The sequence below is a fragment of the Pristiophorus japonicus genome, chromosome 5, assembly GCF_044704955.1.
Source record: "Pristiophorus japonicus isolate sPriJap1 chromosome 5, sPriJap1.hap1, whole genome shotgun sequence".
Taxonomy (NCBI): Eukaryota; Metazoa; Chordata; class Chondrichthyes; family Pristiophoridae; genus Pristiophorus; species Pristiophorus japonicus.
Window position 1 is genome coordinate 146,239,155 of NC_091981.1, and position 20,484 is coordinate 146,259,638.

Below are 20,484 nucleotides of genomic sequence, written 5' to 3' on the forward strand. Positions count from 1 at the left end.
GGAGTGGAATGCCTTTCGGTTCCGAAACACCTCTGCATCCTGTAAAGGTGCTCGCAGGTCGATGTGCGTACAGTCTATTGCTCCCTGCACCTTGGGGAAGTTTGCTATTCTCGCGAACCCCAAAGCCCTCTCACTCTGTGCCTCCCTGGTCATGGGGAAGTTTATAAAGTCTATCCTGTGTGCGTAAAGGGCTTCAGTCACCTGTCGAATGCAATAATGTGTGGCATGTTGAGAGATACTGCAAATGTCACCAGCTGAGGCCTGAAAGGAGCTCGATGCGTAGAAGGAAAGTGCCACATTAACTTTAACCTCAATGGGCAGTGAGATCCTGATGGTGCTGGTAGGCTGCAAATCTCCCTTAGTTAGCCGGCATATCTCACTGATTTCACCTTCTTTCGGAATCGCAGCCTTCTAACGCACATGTTATCGGACAAGTCCAGATATGATAGCTTATGCCTGTACATGCATTGGGCGTAATGTCTCCTCCTCAGCAGTCTGCCATCTCTTTGATTGGGCAGATCATGCTCTTCAATGAACCTTCTCCCATTTCTATTCAGCCACATGTGAGTAGTCATCAATACAAGTTGAGAAATTACAAGCCCCATACTATAAATCACTATAAATGCCTTAATCTGTTTGCTTAAATTGTCCTCAACAAATACAATGTGATTAGATGATTGGCAAGATTCAAAAAGCCCTTAAAATCACTCACAAATTACTTCTCCTCCCAACCACTTGAAGCAGCATTTTATTAAAGATCCTCTGAGTTACAAAATGGCGTCCATGCTGCCAAGTTAAGGTCAGGTGAGTGCAGCTTTACTTGAGTGTCTTTTTGGGCGAGCGATCATTTGGGCGCAATATGGGCGAAATGCCAAAAGTAGCTCTCGACTATAATCTGGGCAATAATCGGGCGCTAGTTTCCATTATAAACAGTATTCTGGGCCTTGCATGAGTGATGACATCATATATTTTTTTTTTAAATAGACGGGGCGATGCAGTTCATTCCAGCGATAAATGGGCTATAATCGGACGTTAGTTTCCATTTTTCATCAAATATGGGCGATAGCCTGAATCTCAGCGCTTGTATGGGCGCTAAATGGGCACTAAATGGGCGATGATGTGCCCAAAGTCTAGCTCTTTATCTTTACATAGTGTTAATATTATACTATAGTACCAGGGATCTACTGGGGAAGGGTAGTAGCTGTCGTGAAATTGTAAACATGTTTGTTATGAATGAATTAACAATTTTGCTGCAGTTGCACACAGAGTAAGTCTTCCACTTTGATATCTCTGCCAATGATCTAATTGACATTGATAACTTGCCACTTTAGTAATTGTGGAGATGAAATTGGTCATGGATAGTGGTGCAAAAGAAGATAGTGAATCGACAGCACATTTTGCACTGTGCTCGATATCCATTGAAGTCAGTGGACTGTCGGTTTACTATTGTCCATTTTGCACACCACCCAAGACCAATATCCCCACTGTGAGTATTAAACTGTGTCTTATCATACCATGTTGCAGTGCAGTGGTATACTGACCTGCTATTACCAACAACTGCCATGTCCAATAAATGATTTAATTAGGACAGAGCTCAGATTAAAACAAATGTGTAATGTAGATTGTATCAATAATCATTTGGAAAGCTGTGTGCAAATTAACTTGTTCAGGCGGGAGACTAACAGGGCCTAAGCAGATGAAGCCCAGGATTTAACAGCTCATGTGGAGGACGGATGGTTTACCATCCTCACCGGCCCACGTCCATGAGATTACTGACTGGGAGTTAAAATCGGGGCTATACTGACATTCTTGTGGTTAAAATTGGAACATTTTAGCTTATTAATCTACATATTGATTGGGCTAACCAAACTGGTAGCAATGCAGTGGAGGAGGATTTCCTGGAGTGTATTAGGGATGGATTTCTAGACCAATATGTCGAGGAACCAACTAGAGAGCTGGCCATCCTAGACTGGGTGATGTGTAATGAGAAGGGACTAATTAGCAATCCTGTTGTGCGAGGCCCCTTGGGAAAGAGTGACCATAATATGGTAGAATTCTTTATTAAGATGGAGAGTGACACAGTTAATTCGGAAACTAGGATCCTGAACTTAAGGAAAGGTAACTTCGATGGTATGAGGTGTGAATTGGCTAGAATGGACTGGCAAATGATACTTAAAGGGTTGATGGTGGATAAGCAATGGCAAACATTTAACGATCACATGGAAGAACTTCAGCAATTGTACATTCCTGTCTGGAGTAAAAATAAAACGGGGAAGGTGGCTCAACCGTGTTAACAAGGGAAATTAAAGATAGTGTTAAAACCAAAGAAGAGGCATATAAATTGGCTAGAAGAAGCAATAAACCTGAGGACTGGGAGAAATTTAGAATTCAACAGAGGAGGACTAAGGGTTTAATTAAGAGGGGGAAAATAGAGTATGAGAGGAAGCTTGCAGGGAACATAAAAACTGACTGCAAAAGCTTCTATAGATATGTGAAGAGAAAAAGATTAGTGAAGACAAACGTAGGTCCCTTGCAGTCGGTGCAAGTGAATTTATAATGGGGAACAAAGAAATGGCAGACCAATTGAACAAATACTTCGGTCCTGTCTTCACGAAGGAAGACACAAATAACCTTCCAAATGTACTAGGGGACAGTGGGTCTAGTGAGAAGGAGAAACTGAAGGATATCCTTATTAGGCGGGAAATTGTGTTATTGAAATTGATAGGATTGAAGGCCAATAAATCCCTGGAGCCGATAGACTGCATCCCAGAGTACCTAAGGAAGTGTCCATCGAAATAGTGGATGCATTGGTGATCATTTTCCAACAGACTATCGACTCTGGATCAGTTCATATGGACTGGAGGGTAGCTCATGGAGCACCACTTTTTAAGAAGGGAGGGAGAGAGAAGGCGGGGAATTATAGCCTGACGTCAGTAGTGGGGAAAATGTCGGAATAAATCATTAAGGATGAAATAGCAGCGCATTTGGAAAGCAGTGACAGGATCGGTGCAAGTCAGCATGGATTTATGAAAGGGAATATGCTTGACGAATCTTCTGGAATTTTTTGAGGATGTAACTAGCAGAGTGGACAAGGGAGAACCACTGGATGTGGCATATTTGGACTTTCAAAAGGCTTTTGACAAGGTCCTGCACAAAAGATTGGTGTGCAAAATCAAAGCGCAAGGTATTGGGGGTAATGTACTGACGTGGATCGAGAACTGGTTGGCAGACAGGAAGCAGAGAGTTGGGATAAACGGGTCCTTTACAGAATGGCAGGCAGTGACTAGTGGAGTGCCGCAGGGCTCAATGCTGGGACCCCAGCTCTTTACAATATACATTAACGATTTAGATGAAGGAATTAAGTGTAATATCTCCAAGTTTGCAGACGACACTAAACTGGGTGGTGGTGTGAGCTGTGAGGAGGACGCTAAGAGGCTGCAGGGTGAATTGGACAGGTTAGGTGAGTGGGCAAATGCATGGCAGATGCAGTATAATGTGTATAAATGTGAGGTCATCCATTTTGGGGGCAAAAACACAAAGGCAGAATATTATCTGAATGGCGGCAGATTAGGAATAAGGGAGGTGCAACAAGACCTGCGTGTCATGGTTCATCAGTCATTGAAAGTTGGCATGCAGGTACAGCAGGCAGTGAAGAAGGCAATTGGTATGTTGGCCTTCATAGCTAGGAGATTTGAGTATAGGAGCAGGGAGGTCTTACTGCAGTTGTGCAGGGCCTTGGTGAATATTGTGTTCAGTTTTGATCTCCTAATCTGAAGAAGGACTTTCTTGCTATTGAGGGAGTGCAGCGAAGGTTCACCAGACTGATTCCAGGGATGGCTGGACTGTCATATGAGGAGAGACTGGATCAACTGGGCCTTTATTCACTGGAGTTTAGAAGGATGAGAGGGGATCTCATAGAAACATTTAAGATTCTGACGGGACTGGTCAGGTTAGATGCGGGAAGAATGTTCCCGATGTTGGGTAAGTCCAGAACCAGGGGACATAGCCTTAGGATAAGGGGTAAGCCATTTTGGACTGAGATGAGGAGAAACTTCTTCACTCAGAGAGTTGTTAACCTGTGGAATTTCCTGCCGTAGAGAGTTGTTGATGCCAGTTCATTAGATATATTCAAGAGGGAGTTAGATATGGCACTTATGGCTAAGAGGATCAAAGGGTATGGAGAGAAAGCAGGAAAGGGGTACTGAGGGAATGATCTTATTGAATGGCGGTGCAGGCACGAAGGGTCAAATGGCCTACTCCTGCACCTATTTTCTATGTTTCTATGTTTAATTCAAATATGATCATTGTTTTTTCTTATTCCTCTTCCCAGTGTGATGGAATTCTGCTGGATTTAAGCAATATGCCCTTGGAAGGCATAGCTGTTTTGAATATACCAAGCATACATGGTGGATCAAACCTTTGGGGAGAGAGCAAAAAAAGATGCAGTTATCATCGAATCAGTAAAAAGGTGCCAGATAAACTGACAACAGTTCTAGATGCCAAAGAGCTGAAATTCTCTGTTCAAGGTAGGAAGCTGTCTGGAAATGGTCTGTTAGTTAATCATGTCAGCATTAGATACGGATTCTAAAATCAATACACAAATCAGATTTTCTTATTTATGAGACTCATATGCGAAGATGTTTTCCAATTTATTTCATCATTCCATAAAGCTCTGCTATTTAACCCTTTGAGAAGAATACATTTACACTTCATGAAATGCAATTCATTTTCAGGATTTTTATGTATTCTGAAAACAGTCAATAGTTTTTGCCATTTCTGGAACTCTTATAATATTTTGCATTAAATATATACAGAAATTCATTTGTGCAGGTGCAACATGAATTAAAAGATGAGCAAAAAGCAGAAATGTTTATTTAATACCAAAGGAGACTCTATAAATAACATGTTCAGTGTCAAAAGTCTAAATTTAATCCAGAAAGAAGCTTTTGTTAAAATGCAAATGTTTTCTGCTTTTCTGGAGTTTTTAACATATAAATATTTTTATGTTGATCACCAACAAACAGAATTAGGTACATAGTTCTCAAGAGAGCCAAGAATCCTGCTTCTTTCAGTCCACCTCCATATAATTATAGTTGAATTGAGATAAGGTACAGTTGGAGTCTTAAACATTAGGCTGTCAGTATATTTTCTGCTTTATGCGTGGACCTGGAATTGGAACCAGGACAAAGTTGACTAGTGACGATCCACTCTGCACATTTTCCCGCAGTACTACATTCGTGATTTATTTGCATTCAACTTTCCTGCATGATTATTGTTACCTGTGAGCTTCTAATCTAAACACACTCACACACTCTCAGTCATCAGATAGGTAAGGATTGATTTGGTGGAGTTTTCTATGAGGTTAAAACAACTTTGCTCCTCCTTATTTATTCCACTGCCACATACAAATGGTAACTTCTGCCATTCTCTCTGGAAAGATCACTTGTGAGCACCTTTATATTCAATGCACCATGAGAGTGCAGTTGCCCATCTCCTCTATTCAGAAGATTGCACTTGAGGCCTCTTCTCCCTTACTCTATGGGGGTAATTTTCACCAGCAAAAATTGGGTGACAACGAATCAGCCACTCATTTTACACCTTGTCCAATGTTTGCTATTGGGCTGCCAATTTGCTATCACCCATTTTAAATCCATTATCCTCTATGTTTCTCTCCTTGGTTCTTTTCCTCCTTTCACAGGAGCATATCTCTAATCATCTCCAAGATTAAATAAACTTCAAGTTATTGCTTATTGGCACTCTCAATTCTGTTTTACGGCACAATCTGCCCTGTCTGCTATTTTAGTTCGACAGTGATTTTTTTTTCAAATGTTATTACTTTTTTTATAAAGTTTTGTAAAGCCACCATCTTGTTGTGATTCAAAAGTAAAATACTGCAAAAGCTGGAAAACTGAAATGAAAACAGAAAATGCAGGAAATAGTCAGCAAGTCAGGCAGAGCATCTGTGGAGAGATAATCAGAGTTAATGTTTCAGGTCGATGGTGAAAGCTCTGTTTCTCTCTCCACAGATGCTGCCTGACCTGCTGAGTAGTCCCAGCATTTTCTGTTTTATTGTTCGGATTCACTGAAGCTCTCTTGTGTATTCAAGGCCAATTAAATTTGCATACGTGTCCATCAACTTCATTTTGACCCTAAGATTAGGGGATCTCATCCGGGGATCCGTGGCCCCCTAGAGGTCCGTGAGAAGATTTCAAGGATCAGCGCCATGGGAGTTCAACTAGTTTTAGCAGGTGGCTTTGGGGGGACCCGCCTCACTGCTGCTGCCTGCAGGGGACACCCTGCAGGGAAGTCGGTGGCCGGGCCTGGGCGCCCCGGGCCTTTGGTGCCAGTAGAGGCGCATGCTGCCTGTGGGCGCTCATCGAACCAATCAAGAGCAGCAGGTGGAGGAGGAGGATGGGCAGAGCTTTTGCAAGAAAGCAAAGACTTGGGCCTATCACACTCTGCCATGCTAGCCCATGGCCTCGGTCTCCGTTTTAAATCAGCGTGGGTGGACATGAGGGATAAAAGCCCACAAAATTACCCCATAGGAGCCATGACGAAGATGCGGGTGAACAATGTGGTGGTGCTGGACAATCTATCACTGTTTTTCCGTTTGAGACCACTTTCGAGTGCATTGAAGATCTGTCGGAGAGTGAGTGAGGCCTGGAACCTGGGTGCAAGGGCCTCCCGGCGCCGTAAAGTGGGTGGAAAGTTATCCCTGTTTTTGTTGAGGGGCCAAGGCCTAGTGAATTTTGACAGTTGCTAATGGCAACCATGTGTGATGAACCCCTAACCCTGCCCCTCACACACGCCATTTTCTCCCTCCACCCCCTTCCCCCCCCCCCTTCCCAGGGGGGGCCGGGGAGTTTTCTTTACACGCGAGGGGGGCCTCAGAAGCAAAATGATTGAGAACGCTGCTCGAGATGATGCCAGCAAATTGTGTTGAATATCACGGGACCGAAATTCAGCTCCCCTAAAAGGCCGCTTACCGCAGGAACGCGGTAGGCAAGCGGCGGAGTCGAGTGACTGCCGACTTCCGGTCCACGGTCCAATGGCCACCGCCAGCAAAATTCAGCTCGGGGATTTTTCTGGTGGTCCCAATTTCCACCCTGCCACTGCCAACCAGCCCTAAGTGCGTAATCAAAGAGCGCACCGTCGATCTCCCGCACCAGCGAAATTCAGCTTTAAAAATCTTTCATCCACCGAGCGGTGCCCCCGACAGCTTTTTCTGTGGTGCACCTTGTTTTCTGTGTGTGGGACTTGACTGCGCGATGGCCATTAAAGGCAAGGGCCCACTGCCGTGGCCACCATTTTATTTTTTTTGCCGGCCAACTTCCAGATCGGCTGGCCAATTATGCCCCTGGCTTCGGCCTGGCCGCCAACAGGCAGCTTGGCACCCCCTCTTGGGTGCCAGGCCACTGGCCCGGCCGAAACCCTCCCTGGTGGCCCAGTGGACCTAACCTAAAAAATCATAGCGACTCTCCCCTTTAAGTGAAGGGCAGAGATGTAGTGACACACACGCTGATGATTGACAGTGGTGGTGACTCCATCCCGCCTTCATTTCCGTCCCTCTAGATAGCTTACTACCCCACTTCTGCCCCCATTATGACTGATGTCTGGGCCACTGCAAAAAAACGACAAAGAGCTGAATTTTGCACAACAGGTGATCTCATCCGACACGGCGGAAAAAACACTTCGGGATCGGTAGGTACAGCCCGTTTCGGGCGGTGGTGAATTTCAGCCCCCATGGCTCCTTCCCAGTGACTGAATGCTACAATGCCTGTTTTCACTGTATGCCAGCATTACGTAACTTTTGCATAATATGAAAATGATAGATTATTGGAATATTTATGTTGCTGCACATATAATGTCCCTGATTTCAGCCATTTATCACTGATAATTAGGGCCTGTGTCTCTAATTTTCAAGTTTGCAGGTTGAAAGGTGTGCCATCCCTCCCTATTTGGAGCAGCTCTGTGATGGCCTCGTAGAATCATTCAAATTATAATGGTACCTTCTAGATCAAAAAGGCTTTTAAGATTTCCTTAGGCAAGAACAACTTTGTTCCTTTAGCCAGCTGAAAATGATCTTGTCATATTTCAAATGCAGGCAAAGTACAGCGAGTCTCTCACCAGATTAAAGCTTCTGTTCCTTCAGAGAAAGAGTCCAAGCAGGGACGGAAAAGTTATATTTACAGCGTACTTATCAGACTCACTAGCTGAAATGTGTACACAAGCAAAGGGCCAGATTGACTCAGCTTCTGCACGTCTTCCTTCTGTAGCTAGGAAACAGTTGCAAGCAGATTTAGACAGTACTGGCTGATGGCTAAGCCACTGAATCGATCATTTGGTTTGGTTGATGATACCGGGATGAAGTGCCATTCTCAGCCAAAGAATATTTGAAGACCAAATGAATGCTCCGTCAAATAGCTTCACAAATCATCAACAGAACAAATCATAACCCTGAAAGAACTGGCTCAGTAAACACAATGCATGGGGAGTACAAAGGCTGTCTTTGAACAATCTGGAAGTCATGCCTGCTCTACGCTGAAAGAAAGCCCAAATAATTTAAGCGGTGGCCTAATTTAAATGGCAGTGTCTGGTTCTGATGGTATTTTAACTGCGGGGCCAACTACGGCCTGCACGTTCTCCAGCTTGCCACCAAAGCTGGTGGCAGCAAGGATCCAGGCCCAAGTAAGTTAATTTTTTAAGGTTCCTTGTGGGCCAGGAGGAGCAGGACTCCACCAGTTGTGGCTCTCGCCCATCGGCAGTGCTGTCATTACCCCCGGCGTCAACCAAGAGTCAGAGTCAGTGAGATTCTGGACTTAAAATCATACTCGGGGGAAATCGAACAGCTCACCGCCAGCATCGGCCCCCTTATCTTCGATTCCCACACCGAGGTAAAATTGACACTGCTCCTCCTGGCTCCGCGTGAAGATTTTTTTTTAAAAGCATACCTTTTTGGTGACTACCGCTTGTTAAGTCGCATCTACTCATGTAAAAGCTGAGCAAAGCAAGCCCGGCACCTGTTCTGTTCAAGGCAGCCCATTTCAGGAAGGGCCTTTAAACAGGTATTAGGCTCCTCATTAGTATATGCAATGACCTAATGCTAGCTTTAGGCCGATACCAATGACGTCTCTCGAGTGCCCGAAACAAAATGGCTTTGAACGTTTTTAATTAGCCACCTGTTTGATTTTCCACCCGGAAAATGGGCACAACAAAATCCAATTTCTACCCCTATATGTGAGGTGGGGAACACTGCCTGTGCACTTTACTGGATACTGGATTAGAAGTAAAACCAAGAAGTACTACTTAATCAGACCTGTTTCACTGCTGTCAATTTTTGCACAGATCTTCTTCAGCAGAAGGTGCAACTGTATTGTCAGCGAATTGTTGTTTTAGGATCTTGGTTCCCTCAGCGTGTTCCAGTCCAGTTAAAAGCAGAAAATGTGAGAAATGCACAGCAGGTCTGCCAGCATCCAAAAAAATAGGTCGCTATTTTGGGCAGGGACACTTATTGAACCAACAAAAAAAATATCTCTATCCAAAACGATAACCCATGTTTTTTTCTTTTTAGATGATGAATGAGATTTCTGGAAGGTGCAGTTTATTTTCCTTTTAAACATTTCATTATATTTCCTGTTGTGGATGCAGTCACATTATCACACCGAACACATCGTCCTGTTGTTGAGGCCTGCGAACTGATCTCACCTTCACAATTAAAAAAATCCTGACCTATTTCAAAAGTTGTTACATATAAACTTCTATTATTTTAGCTGCTGAGAAGCCGTATAAAAAAGAACAGAAGAAGCATTCTTACAAATAATTATTTCAACACAAATTTCCATTTTTAATAAGTAAAAAGCAGGATGGTTGCCATTATTGCCATGAGATAGTGTAGGGTCTTCTGCATAAATTGAGTTTTGCACTTCTACCTGAGCCAGTGAGACCAAAAATCACTAAAGCTACGCATTACACAGCAGCATTAGCCAATGATGATAGGTTTGCACCCATTAAATTCATATTTAGTAGCTTAATGACGGGCTCAGCAGTAATTTACAGATACGTTCCAATTGGCTTCTCTGTTATGTGTTCGTTGTAATGCATCTGACTGTGGACTGAGTAAAGTTGCACAGGCCTGGCAGTATGCTAAAAATAGAGCGAGGAAAAATTAACGGATTTAACGGATTCTCAAAGCAATAAGAGCAAATTAACATACAGAGAAAACAAGTTATTCATTAGGTTAACTTTAACGGGCCCAAGTTTCGGGCCGCGCCTAGAACGGCGCAGCCCCGACCTGGACGCCCGTTTTTCGCGTCACAAAGTGCGCCTAAAAAAAACTTCCAGATTCTCCGGCTCCCTGCTGGTCCTCTGGCCGTCGGCGCGGCGCAGCACGAGCTGTAGGGAGCGGAGCTAGGTCCCTGCGCTGAAAACAGTGCTGGGACCTCTGCACATGCACGCTACAGTGGGCGCGCATGTGCAGTAGCTCCAGGTACCCAAAACTGTGTGGGAGGGACCCGAAGCACGCAGCCCCTAGCCCTGGCCGAATGGCCTCACTGGGGCTGCGTGGATAAGGCTGCCTCCCACGCCCATCTCCTGCTTCCTCCCGACCCGACTTGACTCCCGCTCTCCGCCCCCCCCCCCCCCCCACCTCACCCCCGACCCGACTCCCGCTTCCCCCCCCGGACCGGACCCGACCCCGACACCGACCCGACTCCCGCTTCCCCACCCCCGGACTGGACCCGACCCGCGCTCACCCCACCCCCCCACCCGACCTGACCTCACTCTCCCTCCCCCCCGACCCGAACCGAACCGACCTCCCTCCCACCAGCCCCCCGACCCGACCCGCGCTCCTGACCCCCCACCCCCGGACCGGACTCGACCCAACCTGACCTACCTCCCCCCGCCCCCGACATGAACCGACCCGCGCTCCCTCCCTCCCCCTACCTGAACCAACCTGACCTCTATCCTCCCCCCCCGCTGACCCGACCCGTGCTCCCGACCGCCCTCCCCCCTCCGCCCCGGACCGGACACGACCCGACCCGACCTGCGCTCCCGACCCGACCCAACGCCACCTGCCTGTAAATCTGGTGCTGGGGATGGGCCCTGCCCGAAGTCTCCTTTCCCCCTTCTCCTTTCCCCTTCCCCTCTCCCCCCCTTTCCCCTTCCCCTCCTCCTCTTCCCCCCTTCCCCTTCTCTTCCTCCTCCCCCCCTTCTCTCCCCCCTTCTCCCCCTCCCCCTTCTCCCCCTTCTCCCCCATCCCTCCCCCTTCCCTCCCTCCCACTCTGCCTTCCTCCCCCTGCCCCCCCCTCTCCCTCTACCCCCCTCGTCCCCCTCCCCTCACTGTCAGAAACACAGACACTGACAGACAGAGAGTGAGAGACACACACAAAGACAGACAGGCAGAGAGATAGAGACACTGACAGAGACACACTGGGGGGGAGGGGAGGGCATCCCAGCATGCTGTTGGAGGGCTCCCGGTGCTGCAGTCGGTAAGTAGAAAATGTTTTGTTTTATTGATTTAAAAAAAAAATTATTTCTTATTAATTATTTCTTATTGATTTATTGGTTGATTTATTGATGTTTTTATCATTTATTATTGATGATGGCTCTTTATTTGTAAAACTGAAGTATTTAATGTTTGTAAACTTCCCTTTAAACCGCCCCCCCCCCCCCATTCCCTACGCCTGATTTGTAACCTACGCCTGATTTTCTAAAGTGCAGACAAGGTTTTTTGGAGCGTACAAAAATCTTCACTTACTCCATTCTAAGTTAGTTTGGAGTAAGTTTTCACTGCCGAAACTTTGAAAACAGGCGTCAGTGGCCGGACACGCCCCCTTTTGAAAAAGAATTCTGTTCCAAAGTGAAACTGTTCTAACTGACTAGAACTGGAGCAAACTAAATGCCAAGAATTTGAATTTCTAAGCTACTCCGTTCGACACCAGTTGCTCCAAAAAATCAGGAGCAACTGAGGCTGAAACTTGGGCCCAACATAAGGAATTCTGAGTTCTTAATCACATGCACTGATTCTGTACAAAATACCTAACTAAATCAACCTAATTTTTCCATTAATTTTACAAAAAATAAATTTGAATAATATTCCCCTTTTTTATTATTTTCAAGAGATCTTGTGCTGGAAATTGCCCTCCGCCTTTTTTGAATTAAATGGAGCATTACCGCCAGAATAGATGGGACAGAGAATGGATCGAAATTCGGCCCTTTGGTTATAAAAAATGAATGGGGTGGGAGAGGAGCAGGAGAGGGGCCGAAGAGAGTCAGGAGCAGGGTGGAAGGCTGGCGGTGTCATTTAGGACCGTGCTGAGCATGTCAGTGTGGTGCTGATGATGTCAGTGCGATGCGGAGGTGCCGTGTCGCTTTGACTTGTAGCAACGTCCCTCCCTTTCACTTAAAGGGGAGGGATGCTGTGAGGCAGAGTGAGACATCTGTGTCACCCACTGGGCCAACAGAAGAGTCTGCCGACAATTACAAGAAAATGGCGGCCACGGCGTTGCGCCCTCCCCTTTAAGAGTGCCGCACTGCCCAGCCACTGGCAGCTTCCCACCTCGCGAAGCTATCAGTGGCAATTTCCCCTGCAGGGCAGAAAAGGGGTCACCGCCGGACAGTAAGGTGACGGCGGGCAGGGCGGAAAGTCGGGGTGCGGTGGAAATCTGTTTCCGCCGCCCCCGGCCTGGGGGCAATTGTGATGGGTCACACCCTCCGCCTGCCCCCGGTCAGTAGGGCCTTACCGCGGGCCTTAAGAAAGGGGCAATTTCGGCCACCTTATTTTCAAGGAGGCCTAATTGTCTTCCATTGGGCATTTTTAATCTGCAACCTGATGCCAGTAAAGGACTGGGTCTGATAATAAATAACAAGCACTGAAAATGATATTGTGGTCCTAGAAAGGACAAACAAAGAGGTTCTGCTGAGAGAGTATGAGCAGCTAGGGGCCAAATTAAAAAGCAGAACCACAAAGGCGATAATCTCTAGATTACTACCTGAGCCACGAGCAAATTTGCAAAGGGTAAATAAGATCAGAGAGTTAAACATGTGGCTCAAAGACTGGTGTGGGAGAAATGGGTTTTGGTTCATGGGACAGTCGCATCAGTACTGGGGTAAGAGGGAACTATTCCATTGGGACGGTTTCCACTTAGACCATGCTGGGACTAGGGTCCTGGTGAATCGATTAACTAGGGGTGTAGAGAGGGCTTTAAAATAATTAGTGGGGGGAGGGTTCAGGTGAGCAAAAATGTAAAAAGTCAAAGAATAAAGAAAAGGCAATAGAGCAGGGTAGCACTGGGGGGAAATGAAAACCAGAGCGTGACAGGAAGTGACAGATTGTATAAATGTAAAAGTGAATCAGAAAGTGGGGTCAAAGCAGGAAAAAAAAATGGTTAACATTTTTTTTTAAAGCTCTTTATCTGAATGCACGCAGCATTCATAACAAAACAGATGAGTTAACTGCACAAATAGATACAAATGGGTATGATCTGATAGCCATTACAGAGACGTGGTTGCAAGGTGTCCAAGGCTGGGAACTAAATATTCAGGGGTATTTGACAATTCGGAAGGACAGACAGAAAGGAAAAGGAAGTCGGGTAGCACTTTTAATAAAGGATGAGATCAGTGCGTTAATGAGAAACAATATTGGCTCAGAAGATCAAGATGTTGAATCAATTTGGGTGGAGATAAGGAATAATGAGGGGAAAAAGTCACTTGTGGGTATAGTCTATAGGCCCCCTAACAGTAGCTACACTGTTGGAGAAATCAAGAAATAATGAAGGCTTGTAAAAAAGGAATGGCAATAATCATGAGCGATTTTAACCTTCATGTTGATTGGACAAAGCAAATCTACCAAAATTCCTTGGATTCTGGGGAGGTCCCAGCGGATTGGAAAACCGCAAATGTAACACCACTATTTTAAAAAGGAGGCAGACAGAAAGCAGGAAACTATAGACCAGTTAGCCTAACATCTGTCGTTACGAAAATGCTGGAGTCAATTATTAAGGAAGCAGTAGCAGGACATTTGGAAAAGCATAATTCAATTAAGCAGAGTCAGCATGGTTTTATGAAAGGGAAATCATATTTGACAAATTTGCTGGACTTCCTTTAGGATGTAACGAGCAGGGTTGATAAGGGAGAACCAGTGGATATGGTGTATTTGGACTTCCAGAAGGCACTTGATAAGGTGCCACATAAAAGGTTATTGCACAAGATAAAAGTTCACGGGGCCGGGTAGAGGATTGGCTAACGAACAGAAAATAGAGAGTCGGGATAAATGGGTCATAATCCGGTTGGCAAACATTAACTAGTGGGATGCTGCAGGGATCAGTGCTGGGGCCTCAAATTTTCAACAATCTATATTATTGACTTGAATGAAGGGACTGAGTGCAATGTAGCCAAGTTTGCTGATGATACAAAAATGGGTGGGAAAGCCAATTGTGAGGAGGACACAAAACATTTGCAATGGGATATAAACAGACTAAGTGAGTGGGCAAAAATTTGGCAGATGGAGTACAATGTGGGAAAATGTAAGGTTATCCACTTTGGCAGAAAAAATAAAAAAGCAAATTATTCTTTAAATGGAGAAAAATTACAAAATGCTGCAGTACAGAGGGACCTGGGGGTCCTTGTGCATGAAACACAAAAGGTTAGTATGCAGGCATAGCAAGTAATCAGGAAGGCAAATGGAATGTTGGCCTTTATTGCAAGGGGGATAGAGTATAGAAGCAGAGAAGTCCTGCTACAACTGTACAGGGTATTGGTGAGGCCACACCTGGAGTACTACGTGCAGTTTTGGTCTCCGTATTTAAGGAAGGATATACTTGCATTGGAGGCTGTTCAGAGAAGGTTCACTAGATTGATTCCGGAGATGAGGGGGTTGACTTATGAAGATAGGTTGAGTTGGTTGGGCTTCTACTCATTGGAGTTCAGAAGAATGAGAGGTGATCTTATCGAAACAGATGAGATAATGAGGGGGCTCGACAAGATGCAGAGATGATATTTCCAGTCATAGGGGAAACTAAAACTAGGGGACATAGTCTCAGAATAAGGGGCCGCCCATTTCAAACTGAGATGCGGAGGAATTTCTTCTCTCAGAGGGTTGTAAATCTGTGGAATTCTCTGCCCCAGAGAGCTGTGAAGGCTGGGTCATTGAATATATTTAAAGTAGAGGTAAACAGATTTTTGAGCGATAAGGGGAGCGGGCAGGGAAGTGGACCTGAGTCCATGATCAGGTCAGCCATGATCTTATTAAATGGCAGAGCAGGCTCGAGGGGTCAAATGGCCTACTCCTGCTCCTATATCTTATGTTATTATATTGTTATGTTCTAAAGTACTGTGTCACTAGAGGCTGACCGCATGAAGGCTCAGGAGCAGTGTAATAGCAATGTCAGCACGGGTTAATCTGCATCTGTGTCTGTCAGTGCTGCTGGTGTGGATTTAGATTCAATACCAGTACATGCAGAAGTGGTACTGATGGAGGCACCAACTACTATTTTCCCTCCTGAATACTGACTGATGCTGGGGTAAAATTCCATACGTGCCCGTTGTAGCCATCCTTCGAGTGTGAAGTGGCCATCTAATTGAGGCTTTTAAAATTTGGGAAGGTTTTAAGTAGCAAAAGGTTACTTCGTGAAGTTGGCAAATCAGTAACAAGAGGTTGCAAACTCAGGGTTATTACTTGAAGAATGATGGAGGAAGTTGGAAGGGATAGTAGAACATGGAATGCTTTACCACAAATATTGAAGCAGAGAACCCAATATTAACTGTGGGGTGGGGTGCAGTTTTTGGTGGTTGAGATCAGGTTTAAAGTGAGGTCCTGGTTATTTTAACTCCTGGGCCTCAATTAGAAACCGCTGATTTGCTACCTATTAGGGATAGGAAGTCAGCACCAATGCCGCAAATTCACACAGCCCAGAGGCCACACACACCAAGGGAAGAATCAGCCTCCGGGCCGTCCCACGGAGATCCCTGTGATCAGGAGGGCAGGGGCACGATTGCGGCAAAAGAGGCTTAAGATTTCCTTCTGAGACATGGAGGTCCAGCAAAGTGGTCACTGTGAGCAGCAAATGCAACATCCTAGATTGGAAAAAGTATATGTAAATGATTGTCTCACAATGAAGGCGTGTTTGGGACTCTGCACGGAGGTGTTGGAGGAGGTGATTGGGCAAGTCTTTCAGTTGCTGCGATTGCACGGAAAAGTCCCAATAGGAAATTGGTGTGGTGGATGAGTGAACAAGTATGTCCCAGAGTGAGTAATCCCACCAGAGAGCATAGAGGAAGGGAAAGGGAAGTGTGTTACAATCATGTTGTAGGAGTCGGAAATTGCAGAAAGTGCTCTGGTGTACATGGAGACGAGTAGAATGAAGATTTCTCCTGACTCTACTTTGAGCTGAAGAATTCATGATATAAAGGGGAAGTTTGAAGTCGTGCTTCCATTACATCACACAGACACAGGTTAGTCCTGCTGCAATTGGCAAAAGGAGTTAGATAAAACTAGTTGATTCATCCCATGGGATTAATACACTTCTATTTATAGCAGTGGCCTGGTTGTGTTGGTTTTCATTTGACAGGTAGTAAAGGTGCTAGTTTTCATAGATCTCATATGTCTCATGTATTGAATCCCTCCTGACTTCAGGTGTTTCCTCTGTAGACCCCTGAAGGATTCTTTTCACCCCATTTTAAAAGACAAACTGTCTGACAGGTTGACTAATGTTTGCTTGCAAGAAATAAAAAGTAATATATAATGTCCTGGAGCTGTAACCATTCTTGTTGCCATAATCATTATTTGAGAAGAGGTTAAAAAAAATAGAATGCAGGTGAGAATTAGAATAGATTTTTTTTAATAGACTTTGGTGAGGACCAAGTTAGATTCACAAGTCAGCACAAACCAAAAGAAGTATTAATCTAAACAGGATTTTTCAGCCCAGAAACTTTACTGCCTTAAAGGTACAATCCATTCATATCTGCAAATGTAGTTTATAGCCCTAAAATTGTGAGACTCCACACACAGTCTCGCTCAACAAAACGCAGATCAGAGAATCAGCTCAAAGGTTTCTGTGTCCAATTCGTAGTACTGTCAATATTCTGACCATTAAAACCAATAGACAGAAAATTGAGAGTGTCACGAATTAGGCACAATCGGCCCCACACCTGGTGCAGTGAGACTCCATGCTGGGAGCAGAGTCTGACAATTTTAGAGCTTATCAAGATCATTTTGGGACCGAGATGAGCCCATTTTTGCGCCGCGTTAGCTCTGCCGGGAGGCACAAATGAGGTGCAATTTCCCTTTCGCTGGGGGCGGGCGGCGGTTGCACCTGGGGCAAAATTGCCCCCGAGATTTTGGGGGCGATTTAAAGTTAGCGCCGCATCCCATGATTTGTGTCCCAGTCCGGCACGCACCCAACGATAACGTCATTGCGCTGACCCCTTTGCCCCGTGGGATGCGAGGCTGGCGCGGGCCAATGTTCGCGCCCACTATGCGGAGCGCCGACATCCACCCAGGGCGCCTCTTAAAGGGGAGGCCATGTACACACCGGGCCACAATTTTTTTTGTCCGCTGACTCTTCCGTCGACCCAAACGGGCCGCCATTATGCAACCCGGCACTCCTCTTTGGTTGACGGGTCAGTCGAGATTGTCCCTAGTGGCCATGTGGTGGCCCAACACTTTAACTAAAGGGGAGGGATGCTGTGGCGCATCAGCACTACGCAGATCATCCACATAGTGTTGACCTCTTTAGCGCAATGCTGACACCTCGGGAGCACCCCTGAAACGACGCAGAGCGCCTGAGACAGCGCTCCGCCTCGATTGAGGGGCACAAAGGACAATTGCACGCCGGGGGCGGGACTTCCCACCTGGGTGATAACTGTCATGGGCCTGGAAGGTTATTGCCCCCGGACGGGGCGCGGGGCAATTTCGGCCCCTTTAACTTTTATCACCTGGCGCAAATTGGATGATAGTGAATCGATAGTTCATGGAAAAGAAAATTGGGCAAGGTGTAAAACAGGCTCCCGATTGGCTATCATCCATTTGATATGATTAATTTTAAATGACTCCCTATAAGTATGTTAAGAGATTCAGGCCTAGCAATTCACAGTCTTATCACTTGCCATTAAGGCCCATTTCAGGCGACCGCCATTTTTGGCAGGTGGGTAGTGCTGCCATTGTCTGCACTCGCTGAAAGTATTGTAATTAGTCGAAGTGTGACGTCAGTCAGCATGCCAAGTTGACGCCCACTCGTCCATTTTGGATATCGCCACTCCTTTTGCCGTCCTCTGCAAAGTGCGCCCCTGTGTGCAACTGTTAAAAGTGCTTCAGCAGTGTAAACAGCCATGAGGATGCTTCAAGTGACAAATGTTAGACAGCCAGAAATATTATCTCTATGTAGCAGTATTTATATTAATCGCAAGCCAAGACTTGAGAGCTAACCCTTGAGATTTATAGGTAAAGTTTAATTTTTTTTTCGGTAGTTTGCTTATTTGAAACTGTCCTGTCTGAGATTGTAATACTGAATGTAACAAATGGGAAGATGCAGAATATTGCAAGTGATTACTTCTAAGTGACTATGAACCCAAGTTTCAACTGGATTTGTTCCTACTTTTTTGGAGCAACTAGCTTTTTTTGGAATATCCTAGAAACTGCAATTCTCCACATTTAGTTGGCTCCAGTTTCAGTGAGTTCGTTTAGTTTTGTTTTAGTTCTGTTTTTTTTCCAAAAGGGGGCGTGTCCAGCCACTTACACCTCTTTTGCAAGTTTAGACTGCGAAAAGTTACTCCAAACTAACAGAATGGAGTAAGTGTCCATTTTTGTATGGCACAAAAAACCTTCTGTAGAGTTAAGAAATCAGCGCAGCTAGCCAGAGATGGGGGCGGGGTGGGGTGGGGGGAGCGGGGGGAGGGAAGAGAGAGCACTAAACACCTTCACTTTTAAAAATAAAGAACCATCATCAATAATAAATGATAAATCAATCAATCAATCAATATATAAATTAATGAATAAAAAATAAAAAAATTAAAATTAAAAAATCAATCAATCAATAAATAAAAAATTAAAAGTTCCTACCTCACCGACCCGTTCGGGAGCACCGGGAACCCTCCAGCAGCGCACACAGCAGAAAGCACACGCAGCCCATACACACAGGCAGCAAGCAGCGGCAGGCCACTTGGCCAGGGATAGGGTCATGAGCGCGGCTGGGAGGGGAGGGGAGACGGGGGGTGGGAGGGGACGGGGAGAGGGGGCAACGTTAAACAGACAAGCCTGCCCAGGTCCCATCCTACTCACATCTTGCCCCCAATCTCTTTGCTTTCCTGTTACCCCTGCCCCTCCGAACATCTCCGAGACAGTCCCAAGGAACACTCGATGGCCTCAGTCAGTGAGAGCAATCGACATCTTCCTTCTTGATGGTCACTTTTGCCAGCTCCTTCTCCCTTTCTTGTTTGCTGTCTCCAGGTCCGAGCTCAGGATCTCCTTCTCCTCCGCATAGTCGGTCACTCATTTCAGGAGCCCATTCAGCCAGGGCTAGGGGCAGCGTGCTTTGGGTCCCTCCCACACAGCCTGCAGCACACACACAATCTGGGGGCCAGGAGCTACTGCGCACGCAGACTCCACTGCACACGCACGCAGACTCCACTGCGCACGCGCGCAGCTGCCGGCAGTCTTTTAGGCGCATGGCTGTAGCTTCGCCCTCCGCTGTTGCTGCTACGCTGCGCTGAGGTCACAGGAGGCCTCATGGAAGTCGAGAATAGCAAGGTATGAAATAGGCGCGCTTTTTATTGCAGGAAATCGGCGGATCTCTCAGAGGTGCGTCGTTCTAATCCTCAACTGAAACTTGGGCCCTATAAGAGTAAGCTTGAGGTTTGGATTAGGAATCACCTATGGATGTTCAGCCTTTCGATCTCTGAAATCTGAAGTGTGAATTCTGTTGTGATATCAGCTATGAGTACTCTGTCCTCACCATGGAACAATAAAAAGCCCTCAGTTGTCAGACCCTCCTAAGCCAGTGACTAAAGTGACCTCAGTATATCAATAAAATTATGAGTACAGTGTAATGGTTTCAAAAACTACAAAGCGCTGGATTTGATCGTAGTGTCCTATATCTTTTTCTTCCTGTTTCATGAAAATGTAAACAAGCATTTAAATTAAAGAGCTTGGATTAGTCTCTATTCCTTTTGAATGAGATGTATGGGTAAAGTAATAGAGCACAGTCCTTGAAATCATTAACTGGGCCATCTCAGCTCAATATAAAAACAAATTAAGTGTGGTCCCTTTCAACAACACTGAATTCTGCATGCCTTCTTCAGCACAATGAGAGGTACAGACTTCTGATAATGAATTTGCCCTGTTGTACATCGATACCCTTCCCCCTTCTCTGATCCCACAAAAACCAAAGTCCGATCAAACCACAGATTTCCCTGGCGCAGTCGACAGGCCCCCCACAAATGCATAAACAATTTGCCTGTAAGATTGATTGGTGAGCAAGTGACAGGTAAATT

At 45.6% G+C, this 20,484-nt stretch overlaps 1 protein-coding gene across 1 annotated transcript in view; it reads left to right on the top strand.

Annotated features, from left to right (window-relative positions):
- The window catches only part of dgkb (diacylglycerol kinase, beta), a 1,139,682-nt gene that overhangs the window by 898,210 nt on the left and 220,988 nt on the right, over positions 1–20,484 (top strand). Inside the window, exon 19 of the mRNA XM_070881012.1 lies at positions 4,331–4,526. Within this exon, the coding sequence (XP_070737113.1) occupies positions 4,331–4,526 (196 nt within the window). The remainder of the gene's footprint in view (positions 1–4,330; positions 4,527–20,484) is intronic.